The following is an 18,065-nucleotide window of genomic DNA, read 5'->3' as shown; positions in this document are numbered from 1 at the left end:
GAATTTAAATTTGGAATGAAGCCATAATTTGAACCAGAAGAAAAATACATCAAATATAACACCAGATTTGATAAAAAATTAAACTTGAATTCTAAAAAATCAGATCAGGTCAGAATAATTGATAATAACGTTAATTTTTACACATATTAATTTATTTGTTTATTTTTTGGATCCATGAGGAAAAAATGGATGACATGTGATAAAAATGCTTTTTATAAAACTCTAATCCCTCATTTTCAACATCCATACATTTCTTCTAACTTCCTATTTGCCAACAATTTTCATAATTTTAAAATGTTGTTAGTTATGTTCTTTTAATTATTTAAAGTCACGGTGATTAAACTCTTCATAAATATGAAGATAAAAAAGATTAGTTTTTAACATTTGAAAATTTTTGATTTTTTTCTAATAAAAACGTCTTACCAAAATAATTCAAGAGAATGCATTTTGGTGTTTATGTTTTAATGATTGATTTAGTAGATTTTGGTGCGATGAACTCAAATCTTCAACTAGATTTTGTTTATCACCTCTTGTTTTGGTGATATGGAGTTTAAAATTTTTTAAATGAAACAGTTTTGAGTGAAGGCAATCATTCGATAAATGATGAACTTACAAGTTAACATGAATAAAAACTGATTCTGAAAAATCTACAGTTTTTAATAATTCGGAAAGAAAAGTATTTCTGACATTACTAAAGAAAGTTTTTAAAAACAAAGATTTTATATCATTTAAAAAAATGCTTCAGGCTGAAAACGATTCTTTAAACATTCGTTAAAAGTCTTTTATTTTACAGAATTAAGAACATTCAATTTTTTTTTCACAGAAGTCAAAATTACTTGCGTTCTTGGGGAAAGAAATAAGGAATTAACCCATATTTTGAATTTTAATTGTAATGTTTAAAAGTTTTTTTTTTCAGAAAAGTGCAGAATTTACTTAAATAATTTTTAACCTATTTGAAAATAATTTCAGGCACCAACAAAAATCAAAACTTGCTCTTACATTCTTTTCATCTAAACAAATGTTGATTCTATGGCCTTGTGCCTGAAAATGCGTTTTTGAAAAAAAAAATTTCATATCAGCATAAAATTTGTAATGATTCAAACATTTTTTTTATCTAAATGATTAATCATCAAAGTTGGATGAACTTGATAAGATACACTTCTTTAAAAAAAAACAATATTACACGACCATGATGCACACTACTTCTCCTCTTCCCTTCAAATTTCATTGAACTAAATTTGAGTTTTGTATTAAATTTGAAATTAGAGAAATTTAAAAAACTTTCTCTACAAACATATTTTGATATCCTTCAAACAACTTATGCATCCCTTTTAAATCCCTTTTAAAAACAATCTGCGAATCTCTAACATTCACTGCGAACAACTGTTGATAAAAAAAGATCATTTTCGTCATTTGTATATTCAGCAGTTTAAAAAATTATCAATTTAAGAACTCTTTAAAGAACCTTCCGTTATAAATGTAATTTTACAAATGAAAAAATACACACATTTTTATAGAAGAAAATATGAAAAAATTCTCAATTTATCTAAAATATTTTTCTTGAGTATCTATATATCACCGCAAAACTCTCACCAATATTTTAGTGATTCTCGTTTAGCAACAATACCTCTGAAAATCCAAACATTTATTTGAGAAAGTGTTAACAATTGCTATGAATTTAGAACTGAATATTTTATATATTTTTTTAAATATGTTGCTAAATCTTGAATCGAAAAAACGAATTAATATAAACTCTTGTTTCGATTCTTCAATTTCTAAATATAAATTTAATTCTAAACCAAAATCATTAAAATTAAATTCTTAGGTATGCAGCTTTCGGTACTTCATTTTTATTTGTTTTCTCTTAAATTTCAAGCTCTCATGGATTTTAAAATTTATTGGAACTGAATCAAAAGAAATTGTTACAAATTTGAAACGAATGATTTAGTAAGAAAGTGAAAAATCGTATTTTTGCTTCGTACACTCAATATGTATATTATTATGTACTCAATAATTTCAAACTTATTGTACAATTTTAAATAAAAAATAATAATAAAGGGTTCATTTCTTAAAGCTTAAACTGTTTTCCAAGAAAAAGTCCTAATCAATTGCAATTGAAATAACGGAATTTTCAGATTGGAGCGCAGATTCAGCGTGGATTTGCAACTTAAATTAGCTTAATAATAATTCCTGCTCAAAATTTTAATCATGATTGTGTTGATGAGCTGCAGTATCGGCGATAAAGTTGGTGTGAATTTGGAACTCCAGCCGTGTTGGTCAAAAATTAGAAAAATGTCTTGAGCGATTACCTTGTTCCCGAGAAAACAGTCGAGTGATGACGGGATATTATTATCACTGGTTTAATCTCATCTGGGAAAAATTGATACAAAGGCATATTTTCGGAGCCTATGTTTGAAAAACTGTTTTTGGAGGTTTATTCTTGAACTCAATTTTTAATCAGATTTTGTTTATCACCTCAAATTTTAGAAGTAGAATTTTTGATGTTTTTAGAAAATTGAATAGATATGAATGTATAAAAAATGTATAAAAGAAGCATATATGGTCAGCAAATTAAATTAAACACTGTAAGTACCTCAACAAAAGTAATTTGGTGGAAATCGGTCTAGGGAATTGCAAGTTACAGCTGTTTTAGTTTGGCGGACCCAATTTTAAGAATTTAAGAAATTATTAAATTCTTTTATATTAACAATCACCCCCACGGAGTGGAAAATTTTGAAAATTCGAAAGAACACCCACTAGGAAAAGTTCGAAGTTTTTATAGAAATTCCAACGTTTGCGAGTATTTTGTAACGGTTTTTTGTCACTTGGGGGGGGTGATCACCCCGATCACCCCCCGATCGCCTGACCCTGCCTAAACCCGACGCCCATGGATATCCCTCAGAGAAAAGTGCCTGCATTTAGGCGTTTAGGAAAGAGGAATTGGATCTGCTGTGGTATTACTCTCAACGGAGTACAGGAGTGGTAGGATTTTGTGGCGAAGTCACAAATAGTTAGATTGTACCAAACGGTTACATATCCTCCAAAAAACGTACTGGCCATCTTTTTTTTTTTATATTAAGTTTAGTGATTTTTGCTTTCGATTTTCTTTAATCCCAATCTTTTTTTTTTTTATAGATTAATCATATATAATTCAGAAATAAGGAATCAATTCTTGTGCCATATGTTTCGAAAGATAATTTACACTCTGTTAGAAAGGCTCCAATCCACTGTTAAGTGAATTAAATCGGGTTTTATTCTTGATATCCAGTTCGGTTCATCAGAGGGACAAAATCCTTATTCGAGCCTTGGTTTCTCATTGAAATTTAAAATTAGAATCATACTCAATATTGCAGAATATTAAAAGAAAATATTTAAAATAACAAACCATTCTTAAGATTTAGATTTGAAATATCCACTCTTAATTCTTATGCAGAATTGAAACTTAAAAAAATCGATAATGGTGATCCAGAATTCAAATATCAGAGTTCATCTTTCAAATATCGTTTGGAATTTTCATTCAGATTATTATTGGAAATTTTTGTTTGAAACTTAGATTCAGAAATCGGTTTCAAATTGGGAATTTAAAACTTTTATTCAGGTTCAAAATTCAGAACTCAAGTTTGGAATTAAAATTCTTACACAAAACCACTGCACACATATTAATAAATAAAAGTAAGAGATTAAGTTTGCGGTTCAAATCAGATTTATTTTTTTCTGTTGTAAACTCATTTAAAATTAAAGATTTAAGTTAGAAACTTTGTTAAAAAAAAATCTGCCATAATGTTAAAAAAAACCAGTGAAATATGATTTCAGTTAAATAAAAAAAAAAATAGGTTTCTCAAAAATCAAAATTTTATTTGGTATTTGTGTTTTTTCTGATTTGTGATCAAAATTGACTCTGATTGAATATAAAATTTTAATTTTAATCCACAATCAAAATTATGAAGTTCTGATTGAATTCTTAGTGAAAGTTCTCACATTGATATTTTAAACTTTATTAACTTAACTTCGAGCTGAATCTGAATTTTTAATTTTTATTCCGAATCTGAGTACCGTAATCCGGGGTAATATTGATCACTTTTTTGAATATATTTCGATTATTTTTTCTGTTAAGGGTAAGGTGGCATGATTTATATTTTTAAAACCAGTACTGGACTCCTATGAACGTAAAACATGGGAGCAGAAATTTATTAGGCCTCTTTAAATTTGATTTAAAAATCGTTTCCGTCTCTGTTCAGGATTGGGTGCTTTGGGGTGACATTGATCAGTCTCTATTCTGAGCGCTTTAACGAGTTTTCTTGATCATAAAGGATACAAAACACCTACATAATATTTACAAATGCTAGTTTAACAATTGACCCTGGATTTTTAACGATTTATTTTTAAAATATTCATAATTGAGAAAAGAACTTGCTGCCTACATTCAGGGGCAAAAATAATTATAATTGCTAAATAGTTTGAGGTGGTTTGAGCTCCGAATACAAATGAAATTTAACCTTCACACATTTGCTTAGGCTCTCCCACATTTTCCATTTTCATTTTTTCTTCAAAGTTAACGATTTGATAAGGTTCCCATCCATTTTTCCAATACGTGCTTACTCTTCGAAAATGTCCTTATTTTTCAAAAATATAATTTTTTATTAAATGGCTCAAAAAATAGCACTATAACTGTTCATATACAGAGAAAAAAAAGTTGTTCATTCACATAAAACAAACCGTTTGCTTCTAAATGCTTTTTGGTATCATCAGGAGAGCTGTTTGTTTGCAAACCTTTTTTTTTTTAATAATTCTTTATTTGAAACGGCTAATTTGCAAACCTTGGAAAAGTAGATATTTCAAGATTTTGAAATAAGTTTTTTTACATACAGAAAAAATTTCAAATACAAACCAAATTTTGCTTATTTGACACACAATTAATAGCCTTCAAACGTAGAAAACAGTTTTCAAAAATTCAAAATATAGACTGAGTTATTGATGATAATGTGGAAAAGTTTATTGTTGGTCAAATTTACCCCGATGATCAAAGTTTCCCCCTTTTACGGTACTTCCTTTTAATCTTGAGTAAAAAAATCTTAATTTAAAAAGACATACAGACTGAATAAATTACGTGGACAATAGACTGCCCCAAATTTGTATGGGAAATTCAAAACCTGTGAAATGTTATGCGCTGCAGGTTAACATTGATCCTAGGGCTAGTACAAGATCTCATGCCAAATTTGGGCCAGATCGGATCACGTTTAGGGGTAGCTCAACGAGCCTGAAGTTTGTATGGGATTTTGAGACATTTTGTTCGAGAGAAACATGAAAAACCAGTTTTTCATCAATAACTTTGGTTCCCGTAGGCCGATTTATTTCAAAAACGGGTTTTCCTAAATTAGCCTAAATTATGAAAAATATTTCATCCGAAGACTGCATTTCAATTAGAGTTAAGATAAGAAAGTCATAAGGCTTCAAAAATGGGTTAACTTTTTTAGGTTAATGGGTTTAGCTTCACATTTATTTTCTGGATCAGTGTAATGCAAGTTGCTCATAAACTCAATAGTGTTGACGTCACTATGGTTTCCTTGATTCCCCAGACCTAAGTTGCTTTACTTTAGTTCTCCCGATCTTCCGGAACCAAGCTGCTCAAAAAACTAGAGATTGTTAGCGTAAATATAGTTCTCCGGATTTTCCGGAACCAAGCTACTTCACTTTGATTGATCTAGAACTAAATTGTTTCCCTTTTTGGTTCTCCGGATCTTCCGGAACCAAATAGCAAAAAATCGAAAAATCATCGTTTCACTTTGGTTCTCCAGATAATCTGGAACCAAGTCGCTTAACTTTGGCTCTCCGGATCTTCCGGAACCAAGTCGCTCAAAACACTCAAGCTTGTTCACGTCACTATGGTTCTCCGGATCTTCCGGAACCAAGTCGCTCAAAACACTCAAGCTTGTTCGCGTCACTATGGTTCTCCGGATCTTCCGGAACCAAGTCGCTCAAAACACTTTGGTTCTCCAGATAATCTGGAACCAAGTCGCTTAACTTTGGCTCTCCGGATCTTCCGGAACCAAGTCGCTCAAAACACTCAAGCTTGTTCGCGTCACTATGGTTCTCCGGATCTTCCGGAACCAAGTCGCTCAAAACTCGAGATTATAGCGTCACTATGGTTCTCCGGATCTTCCGGAACCAAGTCGCTCAAAACTTGAGATGATGGCGTCACCAAGTCGCTCAGTAACCGAAGATCGTGGAACCGATTTCAATTCGGCACCAAGATTATGCTGAAAAAAGTCAAATTTGTTAGTTTACACCAATCACTTATCACGGAGGCTCAACTGCGCCATTGTAGTGAACTTTATTTATCTTTTCGACAAACTTGCTCAAACATCCGTTCGAGACAAAAGTCGTTACCAGAATGCCGTTCCGTTGCCGTTGAATTGACAATTCCTTATCCTCTCGGCGAGGCTTTTAGCCAGAGAGAGAGATTCATTTCTCTCTTTCTTTCAAAAAGTATATATTTATCGTGACTCAGAACAGGTCTGTTCAAATGCTCAATCCTTTGGTTTTTCAAATAGGTTTGTTCTATTTTATTTCATCTCATCATTCTCTACAGGATGGTATTCATCACTGTTAATGAGTCGAGGCGGTCGAACATATTGACGCCTCATTACCAGTGCGTTAAAAAAGTTAGCCCATTTTTGAAGCCTTATAACTTTTTTATCTTAACTTTTATCGAAATGCAGTCTTCGCATGAAATATTTGTCATAATTTAGGCTTTAAGAAAACACGTTTTTGAAAGAAATCGGCCTACGGGAACCAAAGTTATTGATGAAAAACTGGTTTTTCATGTTTCTCTCGAACAAAATGTCTCAAAATCCCATACAAACTTCAGGCTCGTTGAGCGACCCCTAAACGTGATCCGTTCTGGCCCAAATTTGGCATGAGATCTTGTACTAGGCCAAGGATCAATTTTAGCCTGCAGCGTATAACTTTTTCAAAAGTCGGGTCATTTGGGGCACTCTAGTGGACAACTTATGATTAATAATTCGGAATAAGAAAACGATTTTTGAATATAGGTTCCAGTTAATAATTCTAACTAATTAGAACTCAAATAGCGAAATTTGGATCAGGATTCTCAAACAAAAATCTCATATTTAAGTTCTGAATTGTGGCTTTCAATGTGAATTCTTTCTTCAGTTATTTATAAGAAATTCAACTCGTGAATCAGAAGGAAAATTGCAAATGATTTTCAATTTTTTTTTACTTTCATTAGAGACTTTTTAAACACTGAGTGCTCATTCGAGTCTATCTGTTTCAAATTGTTCAATTCTGAGGAACCATTGTAAAACTTTCTTTAAAGTAAAAATTGCAAATCTTTGAAGTGGTTTGAAATTTTAAATATTTTGTATTATATTCCGAAAGGATGAGTTTCGAACATGAAAGTTTGAAAAGCAGAACCGAGATTCGAATAAGGATTTTTTTTTTCCGATGATGATCCAAACTGAAGTTCAGTAACAATAAACTGAATACAGAATCCGAATTCTTATCACCGACTTCGGGTTTTGATGTTTTTTTCTAGCAAAATTGGAACCACTGACCACACTGACTGGACACTCGATTTCGATTTTTGGCTTCTCGAAAAATTAACGAGCAATGTCGATACCAGAGGCGCTTCGATCGATGTTGTAGCCCGCCTGGAAAATTGAGCCAGACATTTGATAAATATCGATTAGTTCAGACTACTCGAACGGACTGAACAGGTTGGAGTCCATGCTATTTAGTCAAATTTTTATGCTCGAATTGCTGCCGCGCAATGTCGACGGTAGGAGGCTTTTAGACAAAATTTGAACGAAATTTTGTTCTAAGTGTCATGTCAGTGTGGTCAGTGTTGGAACCACAAAATCCGGAATTATTCTAGCCTAAGCTTTCCAGATATTTTTCCCCAAGTATCCGGGCCGTGGGAATTCTGGATTTTTTTTGCCAATCGATATCTAAATTATTAAATAAAAAACATGAAGAAAAACACTAAACTTTTTTTTACGAAATACATGAAAACTTACAATTTGAAATCATATTTTAAGCTTTCGAAAAATGTTCACATTAATTTTGATGAAATTTATGAAAAAATTGTAGACGCAAAAACAATTTAAATGACTCAAATAAAATTTTTGTTTGATTGTGCAAATAAAGTGCAAAAATTCGTGCAAAATCTGGACGATTTGGGACGCTAATTTTATTGGAATTCGATATTCGGGACTAAATTTCTATCAACGATTTTTTTGAGATTTTTTTCACATAGGATAAGATTTCGAAATATTGGGTTTAGTTCTGAGAGGAGATTGTTACCTTTAAATAATTTTAGTTGTTGATCAAAATTTTGTTTGGAATTTTTAGTTTTGAGATTAACATTTTGCTTGTCATTTTTGGACCCTCATTGGCTTTTAAAACTTCTCAATGTATCTAGGTTTTAAAGCGTTCTGATTTACGTTGAAATTTAGCCACAGATGGTGTGGTTTATGTTATAATCCTATTTCGAATATGATTCTTGATCATCGTGGATCGATGATGGTTAAATGTCAAATGATTATTAGAACAGAATAAAACCTCTTTGGAGATAAAGTCTCGATTTTTCTGATCTGTGACTCCAAGCTAAACACACGCGTTTTCATTTCGTTTTAGTGGCGACGAGCAAAAAAAAGTGGAAAAGTTTTACGGTTGAAGTTGTGCTTCAATTTTGTACGACCGAGTTGATTAGAAAGTGTAAGAGTTCTATTTGTGTAATGCGAAAATCGTGACAAATAGTGTATTTTATGTAATGAAGCTATAATTCAATGGAAATGGTTTTTTCGCCATTTTTGTGAGCTTAGTTATCGGAGGAGAAGAATCAAAATTTTAGAAAGGCAAGTGTGTAACATTGTTTCTTTGTTCTTTTTTTAATTTCTTTCAGCAGGTGGTCCTGCATCGGTAGCTTCACATAGGTGGTCCCGCATCGGTGGTCCTAGGTTTGCGCACAGGTTTGCGGTAGTTACCGGAAGTTTCCGTTCAGTGGAGGTCCTGTGAGAGCTAAGGTCAGAAGGATCGTGGAACAGGAAACGGTTGAGAACACCAGGAGTGGACAGGTGGTGTAAGCGCTTTTGTTGAGTTGTTGGTTGGTCGTTGTGGAGCGGACGAATTCGATTGTTCTCATAAGAACTGAAGCGGGCGAATCAAATTGATCGCCATTTTGAATCGATCTTTTGGAGTAAGGTGGTTCAACTTGATTGGTGAGTAAGTTTTTTTTAATAATTTTAAATTGATTTTAAATTGATTCATAATCAATCAGATGGCGAATATTATTGGTTCCATAGAGGCATACGTGCCTGGAACTTCCTTTACAAATTATGCGGAACGTTTGACATATTTTTTTGATTACAACAAAGTCCCAGAAGAACAAAAGAAATCGCTTTTTATAACCTTGAGTGGTTCGACGGTTTTCGAGGAGTTAAAGTTGTTGTATCCCTCTAGTAACATTGCGGATCTTGCTTATAATGAAATTATAAAGAAGTTAAAAGAACGTTTTGACCGTGTCGATAACGAGATGATGCAGCGTTACAAGTTTAACACTCGTGTACAAGGCCCAGATGAATCATCGGAAAATTTTTTGTTGGCTCTCAAGCTTCAGGCTGAATTCTGTGAATTTGGAGCTTACAAAGAAACAGCTATTCGTGATCGCATAGTTGTGGGAATTCGGGATAAGGATTTGCAATATAAACTCCTCAATGAGGATAATCTCACTCTTCAGATGGCTGAGAAAATGTTAGTGAACAGAGAGTTAGCGGGCAGTAGAGCTAGGATAATAAATGAAACCAATCAAGTTGCTTCCATTAGAAATAGGCTTGGGCGTCGAGAGCATTTCATTAACAGGAAAGAAGCGAAAGACGAAAGATATAACAGGGATAGAAGTAGAAGTGGCAATCGTTTTCGCATGGGCTGGAGGAGACACAACAATAGCAGGGAAGGTTTTGATTCAAATCGGCATTCTGGATTGATTTGCAACTCGTGTGGCGAGCGTGGCCACATAAAGCGTAATTGTCCTGAGCGTTCAAAAGATGTTCCGAGATCAGTGAAGCATTTAAATAGTAATCCGTCTTCTTCTTCACAACTCAGCAATTATTTTGAGCGTCTTCGAGCAGATCTTCACTCTTCCTCTGATGATGATGATGATAATAATGATTCAGGTGAATTTTATTGCATGATGGTATCGTCCAAAACTGTTAACAGTCCTTGTCTCCTGAATATTTGTATTGATGGTAAAAGCTTTAAATTTGAAGTCGACAGTGGATCGGCAGTTACAGTGATGAATGATTCGACGTTTTTTCGTTTTTTGAAAAAGAATTTAAACCATTGCACGAGGAACTTGATTTCGGTTGATGGATCGAAATTGGATGTTCTAGGCAAAGCCTCAGTGGACGTATCCTTCCAAGGATTGAATAAAAATTTAGACCTTTTGATTATTAAAAGTAACTTTAAATTTACACCTTTACTAGGACGAGATTGGCTCGATATATTTTTCCCCAATTGGAGAGAAAATGCCTTTCGAATTGAAAATGTAAAAAAAGTTACCTTTTCTGATGACTGTGAAAATACGTTGACTAAAATAAAAAATAAATATACAACCATTTTTCAAAAAGATTTATCCACACCCATTAAACATTTTGTTGCTGATCTTGTACTTAAAGAAGATCGGCCAGTTTTCAAAAGGGCATATGAAGTTCCTTTCAGACTAAGGGGTAAAGTTGAGGAACATTTAAATAAATTGGAAGCAGAAAAGGTTATAGAACCTGTTAAAACAAGCGAATGGGCTTCACCAGTGATTGCAGTGGCAAAAAAGAATGGTGAAATAAGACTTGTGATAGACTGTAAAGTGTCAATTAATAAACTTATTATTCCCAACTCTTATCCTTTACCTGTAGCACAAGATCTTTTTGCCAAATTGTCAGGTTCTACAGTTTTTACTTCACTTGACTTAGAGGGTGCTTATACTCAATTACTTTTAAGTGAAAAATCGAAACAATTCATGGTGATTAATACCATTAAAGGTCTTTACCAATACAACAGGTTGCCACAAGGAGTATCCTCTAGCGCGGCTATCTTTCAGCATGTAATGGAGCAAATTTTAAAAAATCTAGAAAATGTCTCGGTTTATTTAGATGATATTTTAATTTCCGGAAAAAGTTTTGATGATTGCAAAACAAAGGTTTTGTTGGTGCTTGACAGATTGATGGAATTTAATGTAAAAGTAAATTGGTCTAAATGTCGATTTTTTGTAGACAAACTTCCCTATCTGGGACACATTTTAACGGCAAATGGTTTATTGCCATGCCCTGAAAAATTAGCAACTATTAAAAATGCGAGTGTACCAAAAAATGTAACAGAACTCAAATCCTTTTTAGGATTGGTAAATTACTATTCTAAATTTTTATCAAAGTTATCAACTAAACTTCACTGTTTCTACAATTTATTGAGAAAGGATGTAAAATTCGAATGGACTAATGAATGTTTTACAGTATGTATTTGAAGAAGTTAAACAACAGCTGATAAATGCTAAATTTTTGGAGTATTATGATCCGCAGAAGCCTTTAGTTGTGGTGACAGATGCTTCTGGTTATGGAATTGGAGGAGTTATTGCACATGAGATTAATGGCATAGAGAAACCAGTTTGTTTCACTTCATTTACGTTGAGCCCTGCTCAAATAAAATACCCAATCCTGCATCTAGAAGCCCTTGCTTTAGTTTGTACAATTAAAAAATTCCACAAATTTTTATATGGGCAAAAATTTACTGTCTACACCGATCATAAGCCATTAATTGGTATTTTTGGGAAAAACGGTAAACATTCTATCTACGTAACTCGAATTCAAAGATACATCTTAGAACTTTCTATATACGACTTTGAAATCTACTACAGACCTTCGGCGAATATGGGTAATGCGGATTTCTGTTCTAGATTCCCTTTACAGCAACCTATACCTAAAAGTTATGATCCAGATTTTATTAAGCGTTTAAATTTTTCTGAAAATTGTCCAGTGGATTTTAAAATTATTCAAGCTGAAACAAGAAACGATGCATTTTTAATATCAATTAAAAAATTTATCGAGGAAGGATGGCCAGAGAAATTTGGAAAGGAATTTAGAGATGCATATGCAAATAAAGAAGACTTTGAACTGCTCGAAAGTTGTGTACTCTACAAAGATCGTGTAGTTGTGCCAAAATCCTTGAAAAACAACATTTTGAAACTTTTGCATATGAATCACGTTGGAATAACCAAAATGAAACAAGTCGCTAGAAGGAGCGTATTTTGGTTTGGATTGAATGTAGATATTGAACAGTATGTTAAAAAGTGTGAGACATGTGTAAAATTGTCAGCATGTTCAAACAAAGTGATAAATCCTTGGAAACCAACTTTGAAACCGTTCAGCAGAATTCATGCGGACTTTTTTTATTTCGAGCATCAAATGTATTTGTTGATAGTAGACAGCCATACTAAATGGTTAGAAGTTTTTCTAATGAAATATGGTACAGATGCTTCCAAAGTAATTAAAAAATTTATTAAGTTTTTCTCAACCTTTGGACTTGCAGATGTTGTAGTAACGGACAATGGTCCACCGTTCAATTCACTGCCTTTTGTAAATTTTTTAGAAAAACAGGGTATTTCAGTCTTGAAGAGCCCTCCATATAACCCTCAAAGCAATGGGCAAGCGGAGAGAATGGTGCGAACGGTAAAAGAAACCTTGAAAAAATTCCTTTTAGAGCCTGAGCTGAAATCTCTTGATAAAGAAGACCGATTGGAATTATTTTTATTTAATTACAGAGATACGTGTACCTCAATAGATAGTGAATCACCTTTTGATAAAGTTTTCAAGTATAAACCGAAAACAATCATAGATTTGCTTCATCCTAAGCACAGATACAAAGATAAACCACAGGTAAATGAGCAATCAGAAAATATTCATGTAAATTCTAAATCCGATGAAAGTGAACTGTTTGACAGTTTCAAAAATTTAGTTCAAGGAGACAAGGTCTTTTATAAAAATCCAAGAAAGCATGAAATCGAAAAATGGGTTGAAGCGAAATACGTTAAAAGAGTCTCTAAAAATGTATTTCAGGTCGCCGTTGGAGGGATCACTGTGAACGCTCACAGAAATCAGCTGAAATCATTTCCAGCAAAGAAGACTAAAAACAACGTGATGACTTTTTTCGGCAGAGAAGGAAAGCGTCCCAGGATGGTCTCAGAGGACGATGAAGATGGACCGTTCAGAGGATTCCCGGACCCTTTGATGCCGGCAGTGAAGAAGAGAACGGATGAAGGATATCTTAACCTGAGGCGTTCAGAACGTTTAAGAAAAACAAGAATGGATAAAGATTTCGTGTACCAATAATGCGAATCGAAGAAAAAAAGAAAGCAAAATGTTTTAAAATTTTGTTTTAAGTTAGTGAAATCGAAAATTGAATTAGTAGTTTTCTTTTCTTAATTAAAAAAATGAATTAAATTATAATTTGTAATAAGTAACTAAAAATGCGAGAATTGTTATAATCCTATTTCGAATATGATTCTTGATCATCGTGGATCGATGATGGTTAAATGTCAAATGATTATTAGAACAGAATAGAGCATTTCCTGAGACAGATGGTGGTAGGGTACACGGACAGAAAAAACAACCCACTCTAGGTACTTTTGACGTAAATCGCCACCTCAGTGCAGGAACTTACTAGTAGGTTAAAACACAACAACCTAGAAGTAGGTAGTTGTGCTTTAAGGTACCAGTGGGTAGAAATCACTTACTTCGTTAATTTATGGGAAAAATGAAATAGTTCTATAAAATTAATGTTTTATTATTTTTTTAATGAGGATTTCTTCCCAAGAATATGTATTTCGGATAAAAGGTTTGTTTTATCAATATTTTGATGTAAATATATTTATATATTGTTTTTATTAAGATGAAAAAAGTTTTACTTTTCACATACATTTTGGAGGACATACTTACAGTGAACTTTCGGCTAAAATTTACGGCACGTTGAAGAATTTTCCGCCAGTCATTGCTGTTGCTGGTTACATAAAAAAAATATCGAAGGGTTGGTTGGTTCCGTAAGATGGGATAACACGATAAAAGTCCAACCTTAAGTTATTCCGGAACTGACGGCAACAAAATCATATTCCAGCGATCTACTCTCTGGACTGTGCTGGACCTCCATGACATACTACGGACGGTTTAGCCGTAGTTCCGGCCAGAATCGGAAGAGTAAAGATAGTCCATGTTTTCTCTATATTTCCACTACAAATTGAAAAAAAGAATATGGTCAATAGATTATCAATTGGATTGGAAACACAAACTACTTACAAAATCACGTTTTCGGATGTTTGCTGGGATCCGTTCCTGATGCTGTTCCTGTTCCTGTCCTTTTGTGGTTCATGCTGGTTTTCGATTTGATCTCTCGATGGTGCTAAGAATAATAAGGTCGAATAAAGTTCCATCGTCAACTTCCGAACCGCTTTCAGCCAGCCGCTAGAAATCCTCTGGTTTTGTTGTAGCTGAAATCTCCAATACCAACTGGAACTGAACAAGACTATGCTTTTAAAGATGCTGCGGGGCCACTCGTTGGTCATAAAAAACTTCTCCGTCAAACTGTTACGGCACTGTGAAAGAAAAAAGGAATTGCCGGAACCCTCTTACATTTGTCTTGTCTGGAACTCTAGAACACTGGAAAATCCAGTGTTTTCTGTTTTATTAGCACTTAAAAATTTAAAGCATACTTACCCGAAACTCGGTCTGGTGGCCTCTTCATGTTCAAGGATAAAATATTTCTGTCTTTCAGCAACAAATCGACACACGCGTCGGCTAAGGTGAGAAAAAAATGTCTGCCAATTGAAGAAAAAATATTACCCATCCACTGGGTACTTTGCTGACAACCTCCAAGTAGATTAAAACTACCCACTCAAAACTACGTACTTTGGGCTTAATAAGCATCAACCCAGTAGTGAGTAGTTGAGTGGGTAGTTTTGTTTTGTCCGTGTAGCTTTTTGTTTTTGTTTTGAAAAAGGTAAACACCTACTGGTCGCCATTTTGAACTTGAGAGATTAGCACTGCTCAATTATTTCTTCAAAAGAAATTATTTTTTCAAATTAACATTACATAACATCAACACTACCTTCAAAGTATTTCATGTCTACAATTATTTAGTTTAAGGTAGTTTAAAAAATGAAGAATTTCGCATAACCATTACTTTTGCATCGCCAGTTTGGTTTCGTTACTATCCGACCATTGAACATGCGTAGTGTTGTTGTTATTTTTACCCTACCACCAGCTGCCGAAAATTGTAAACATGAGAAATCAGCTGTTCTGTTGACAAGTCGGGAAATACCTTATAAAACCTCTTTGGAGATAAAGTCTCGATTTTTCTGATCTGTGACTCCAAGCTAAACACACGCGTTTTCATTTCGTTTTAGTTTAGTTTTCAAGCTCCCCATTCATACAATAAACTAAAGAATAACTGGCGAGTAAGTACAAGAAGTTGCATAAGATTAAAAATTTCATTCGTTTTTCATAACAACTTTGACCCCTAAAGTTATGCTTTAAAGGATTTTTTTGGTTCACTTACGCACCAAACATGAATTCATATTTTATTGGTACTTCGTTAATTCTTTAAAGAATCCTTCAATCAACAATCTGATCTTAGTTTTAAAACCTTTTGCTAAACAGATTCTTTTCTGGATGAATTCATATTAAAAAGTCGAAACAAAAAAAAAACATATTTATGTATAAGGTGGTATAAGGGTTTAAACTTTGAGAACCGATCAACACTTACCTTACCTTACCTATAGGTACTTAAATTATTTCCTGCATTTTCCATCAAACGACAAAACAGGACAAAACCTAATATCCTAATGTGTAGCATTGATACGCGCATATTCACCTGATGAGTAAATCGAGCTTTAACAAAGAAGCTTTCATTCGTACTTAGTTTAGAAATATCCTTTAGATGCCGTTGAAACTTTTGAACATCAGCTTTTTCCCATTTCCGCTAGGTGTCACTAAAACGATTCGGGCTTCATGAAAGTTTCATCACGAACCACAGTATGGCAATCGAAAGCGCGCCAAATCGGCTCTGTCAGTACGGAATGTTTATTTCTGTAGTCGCAGTGTTGTTTTTCTAGTTCGGATTAAAAATCCTTATTGTAGCGTAAATCCTTTGAATAAAATAGTTATTTTTCCTTAAAAGTGACAGACAATAACCGGACCAAAAATGGATCAGTATCCCACGGAAGAAGAGGAGTACGAGCTGATGTACGGCGATGATCTGGACGCTATGCATGATTTGGAGTTTGAGAGTAGGTATTTTGTATTGCGAATAACATAACAGGATAATAAAACTTGATGTGTTCCAGTGACCCCAGCCAATGTTGCGGGTAACAAGGCACAAGAAAAGCTTCCAGAACCACCTCGAGCATCGACAGCGTTTTCCAACTACAGCCGAGGGGGCCTTCTGGATAGTCCCTCCATGTCTCAGGTCAACGAAGACAGTCCGCTGAGAAGTCCTGCTTATTCGCAAATTCCAAGAAACGCTAGTACCATCCATAAACGTTTGTTCGGAACACCGGGCCCCTCAGAGCAGTACGGGCGGCAAGCCTCAACCCCGTTTCCTGGTGCGTCAAGTGCGGATGCTTTATCAGAAATTCCAAATCTAGGACTCAATACCCGCAAACGTCGCCTCGATGCACTGTTCGGAGATATTCAGGACATCGAGGACGATGGTAGCGTGTACAATTTTTGCCACCAAGGTGCAACGAAGAAAACAAAAACGGAAGAGGAACTTGATATGGAACTGATTGAAAAGATCGTCAACGCTAGGAAACAGTTTCAGGCTGTTATCAATCCCACCAAATCAAGTGGGCTGGCCAGAGCGGAGGCTCTTCATCGGTTCAAGATGCAGAATCTTTCGTACACGGTTCCAAAGTATGAAGCAAAACAGATGGTTTAATGCAACAATTTGTACTCAGAGAGTTTTTTTTTTATTACAGATGGCCTTTTGCGACGGTTATACGTAGCGATAAAGAACGGGTCTATGTGCGTTTCCACTCGGAAGACTTCGAAACTAATGCTATCGACGAAATCAATTGTTTCAAGAATGGTTACAATGGACTGTTGGGAGATGCCAAAGAAAGAATCTGGGACGAAGCAAAGGAAATTGTAAGTTTAAAAAAAATCGACATCGACCGTTTAGTTGAATAATGATTTTGAAAACGTTTTAGATCAACAAACGATTAGATGCACCGGAAAGAGCAATCGAACCAGATCCGGACGTGCAAATTGTCCTCCAAAACCATGGACAGGAGCTTTGGGTTGAAAAGTACCGGCCTAAACGGTACATTGACTTACTGTCTGACGAAACGACCAACCGAAGTCTGTTGCAGTGGCTAAAACTTTGGGACAAGGCTGTCTTTGGACGAGAACCGAAAAAGCCCAAAGACACTAAGCAGCTGAATAGCTTCAACAAAAAGACCGGTCGTTTCGAGACAAACGGCGGCTGGAAAAAGAAGAACAGAATGGCTCTCAATACGGAGTTGGACGAGCATGGATGCCCAATCCAGAAGATTGCCTTGCTTTGCGGACCACCCGGTTTGGGAAAAACTACATTGGCCCATACGATTGCAAAACATGCTGGATATGTTGTACGAGAAGTCAATGCTTCGGATGATAGAAGTCCAGAAGCTTTTCGTCTGGCACTAGAAAGTGGAACCCAGATGAAATCGGTACTCAATGCAGATAAGCGTCCCAATTGCATAGTGCTGGATGAAATAGATGGAGCCCCAGTGGCGACAATAGATTTTCTCATTCGATTTGTTTCCGGTGCTGTAGCTCAGAAAGGAGCCAAGAAAGCCAAAGGCGGTAAAGACGACAAATTCATCCTGAAACGTCCAATAATTTGTATCTGCAATGACATGTATGTTCCGGCTTTGAGGCAACTGAGACAAATTGCTTTCGTAGTCAATTTTCCACCAACGGAGTCGGCACGATTAGCTGAAAGGTACGATTAAATAATGAAACCTGAGA

At 34.6% G+C, this 18,065-nt stretch overlaps 1 protein-coding gene and 1 long non-coding RNA gene across 3 annotated transcripts in view; one reads left to right on the top strand and one right to left on the bottom strand.

The window, feature by feature from the left end:
- Positions 1–13,679: 13,679 nt before the first annotated feature.
- LOC129743001 (uncharacterized) lies at positions 13,680–14,961 on the bottom strand. Its single transcript, XR_008736579.1, has 3 exons — positions 14,772–14,961; positions 14,355–14,650; positions 13,680–14,288 (listed from the first exon to the last, which is right to left on the bottom strand). It is a non-coding gene; the product is annotated as an uncharacterized LOC129743001 (long non-coding RNA).
- A 443-nt stretch (positions 14,962–15,404) lies between these two features.
- LOC129742997 (chromosome transmission fidelity protein 18 homolog) overlaps positions 15,405–18,065 on the top strand; it is a 42,827-nt gene continuing 40,166 nt past the window's right edge. Inside the window, exons 1-5 of one of the 2 annotated variants that reach the window (XM_055734941.1) lie at positions 15,405–15,511; positions 16,040–16,342; positions 16,400–16,967; positions 17,033–17,201; positions 17,264–18,039. In XM_055734941.1, coding sequence (XP_055590916.1) covers positions 16,258–16,342; positions 16,400–16,967; positions 17,033–17,201; positions 17,264–18,039 — 1,598 coding nt within the window. In that variant the 5' untranslated portion in view covers positions 15,405–15,511; positions 16,040–16,257. The remainder of the gene's footprint in view (positions 15,512–16,039; positions 16,343–16,399; positions 16,968–17,032; positions 17,202–17,263; positions 18,040–18,065) is intronic. The other variant, XM_055734942.1, reaches the window with a different exon arrangement.

The sequence above is a fragment of the Uranotaenia lowii genome, chromosome 2, assembly GCF_029784155.1.
Source record: "Uranotaenia lowii strain MFRU-FL chromosome 2, ASM2978415v1, whole genome shotgun sequence".
Taxonomy (NCBI): domain Eukaryota; kingdom Metazoa; phylum Arthropoda; class Insecta; order Diptera; family Culicidae; genus Uranotaenia; species Uranotaenia lowii.
The sequence above is the reverse complement of the archived record's forward strand: the minus strand, read 5'-3'. Positions and strand labels throughout refer to the sequence as shown.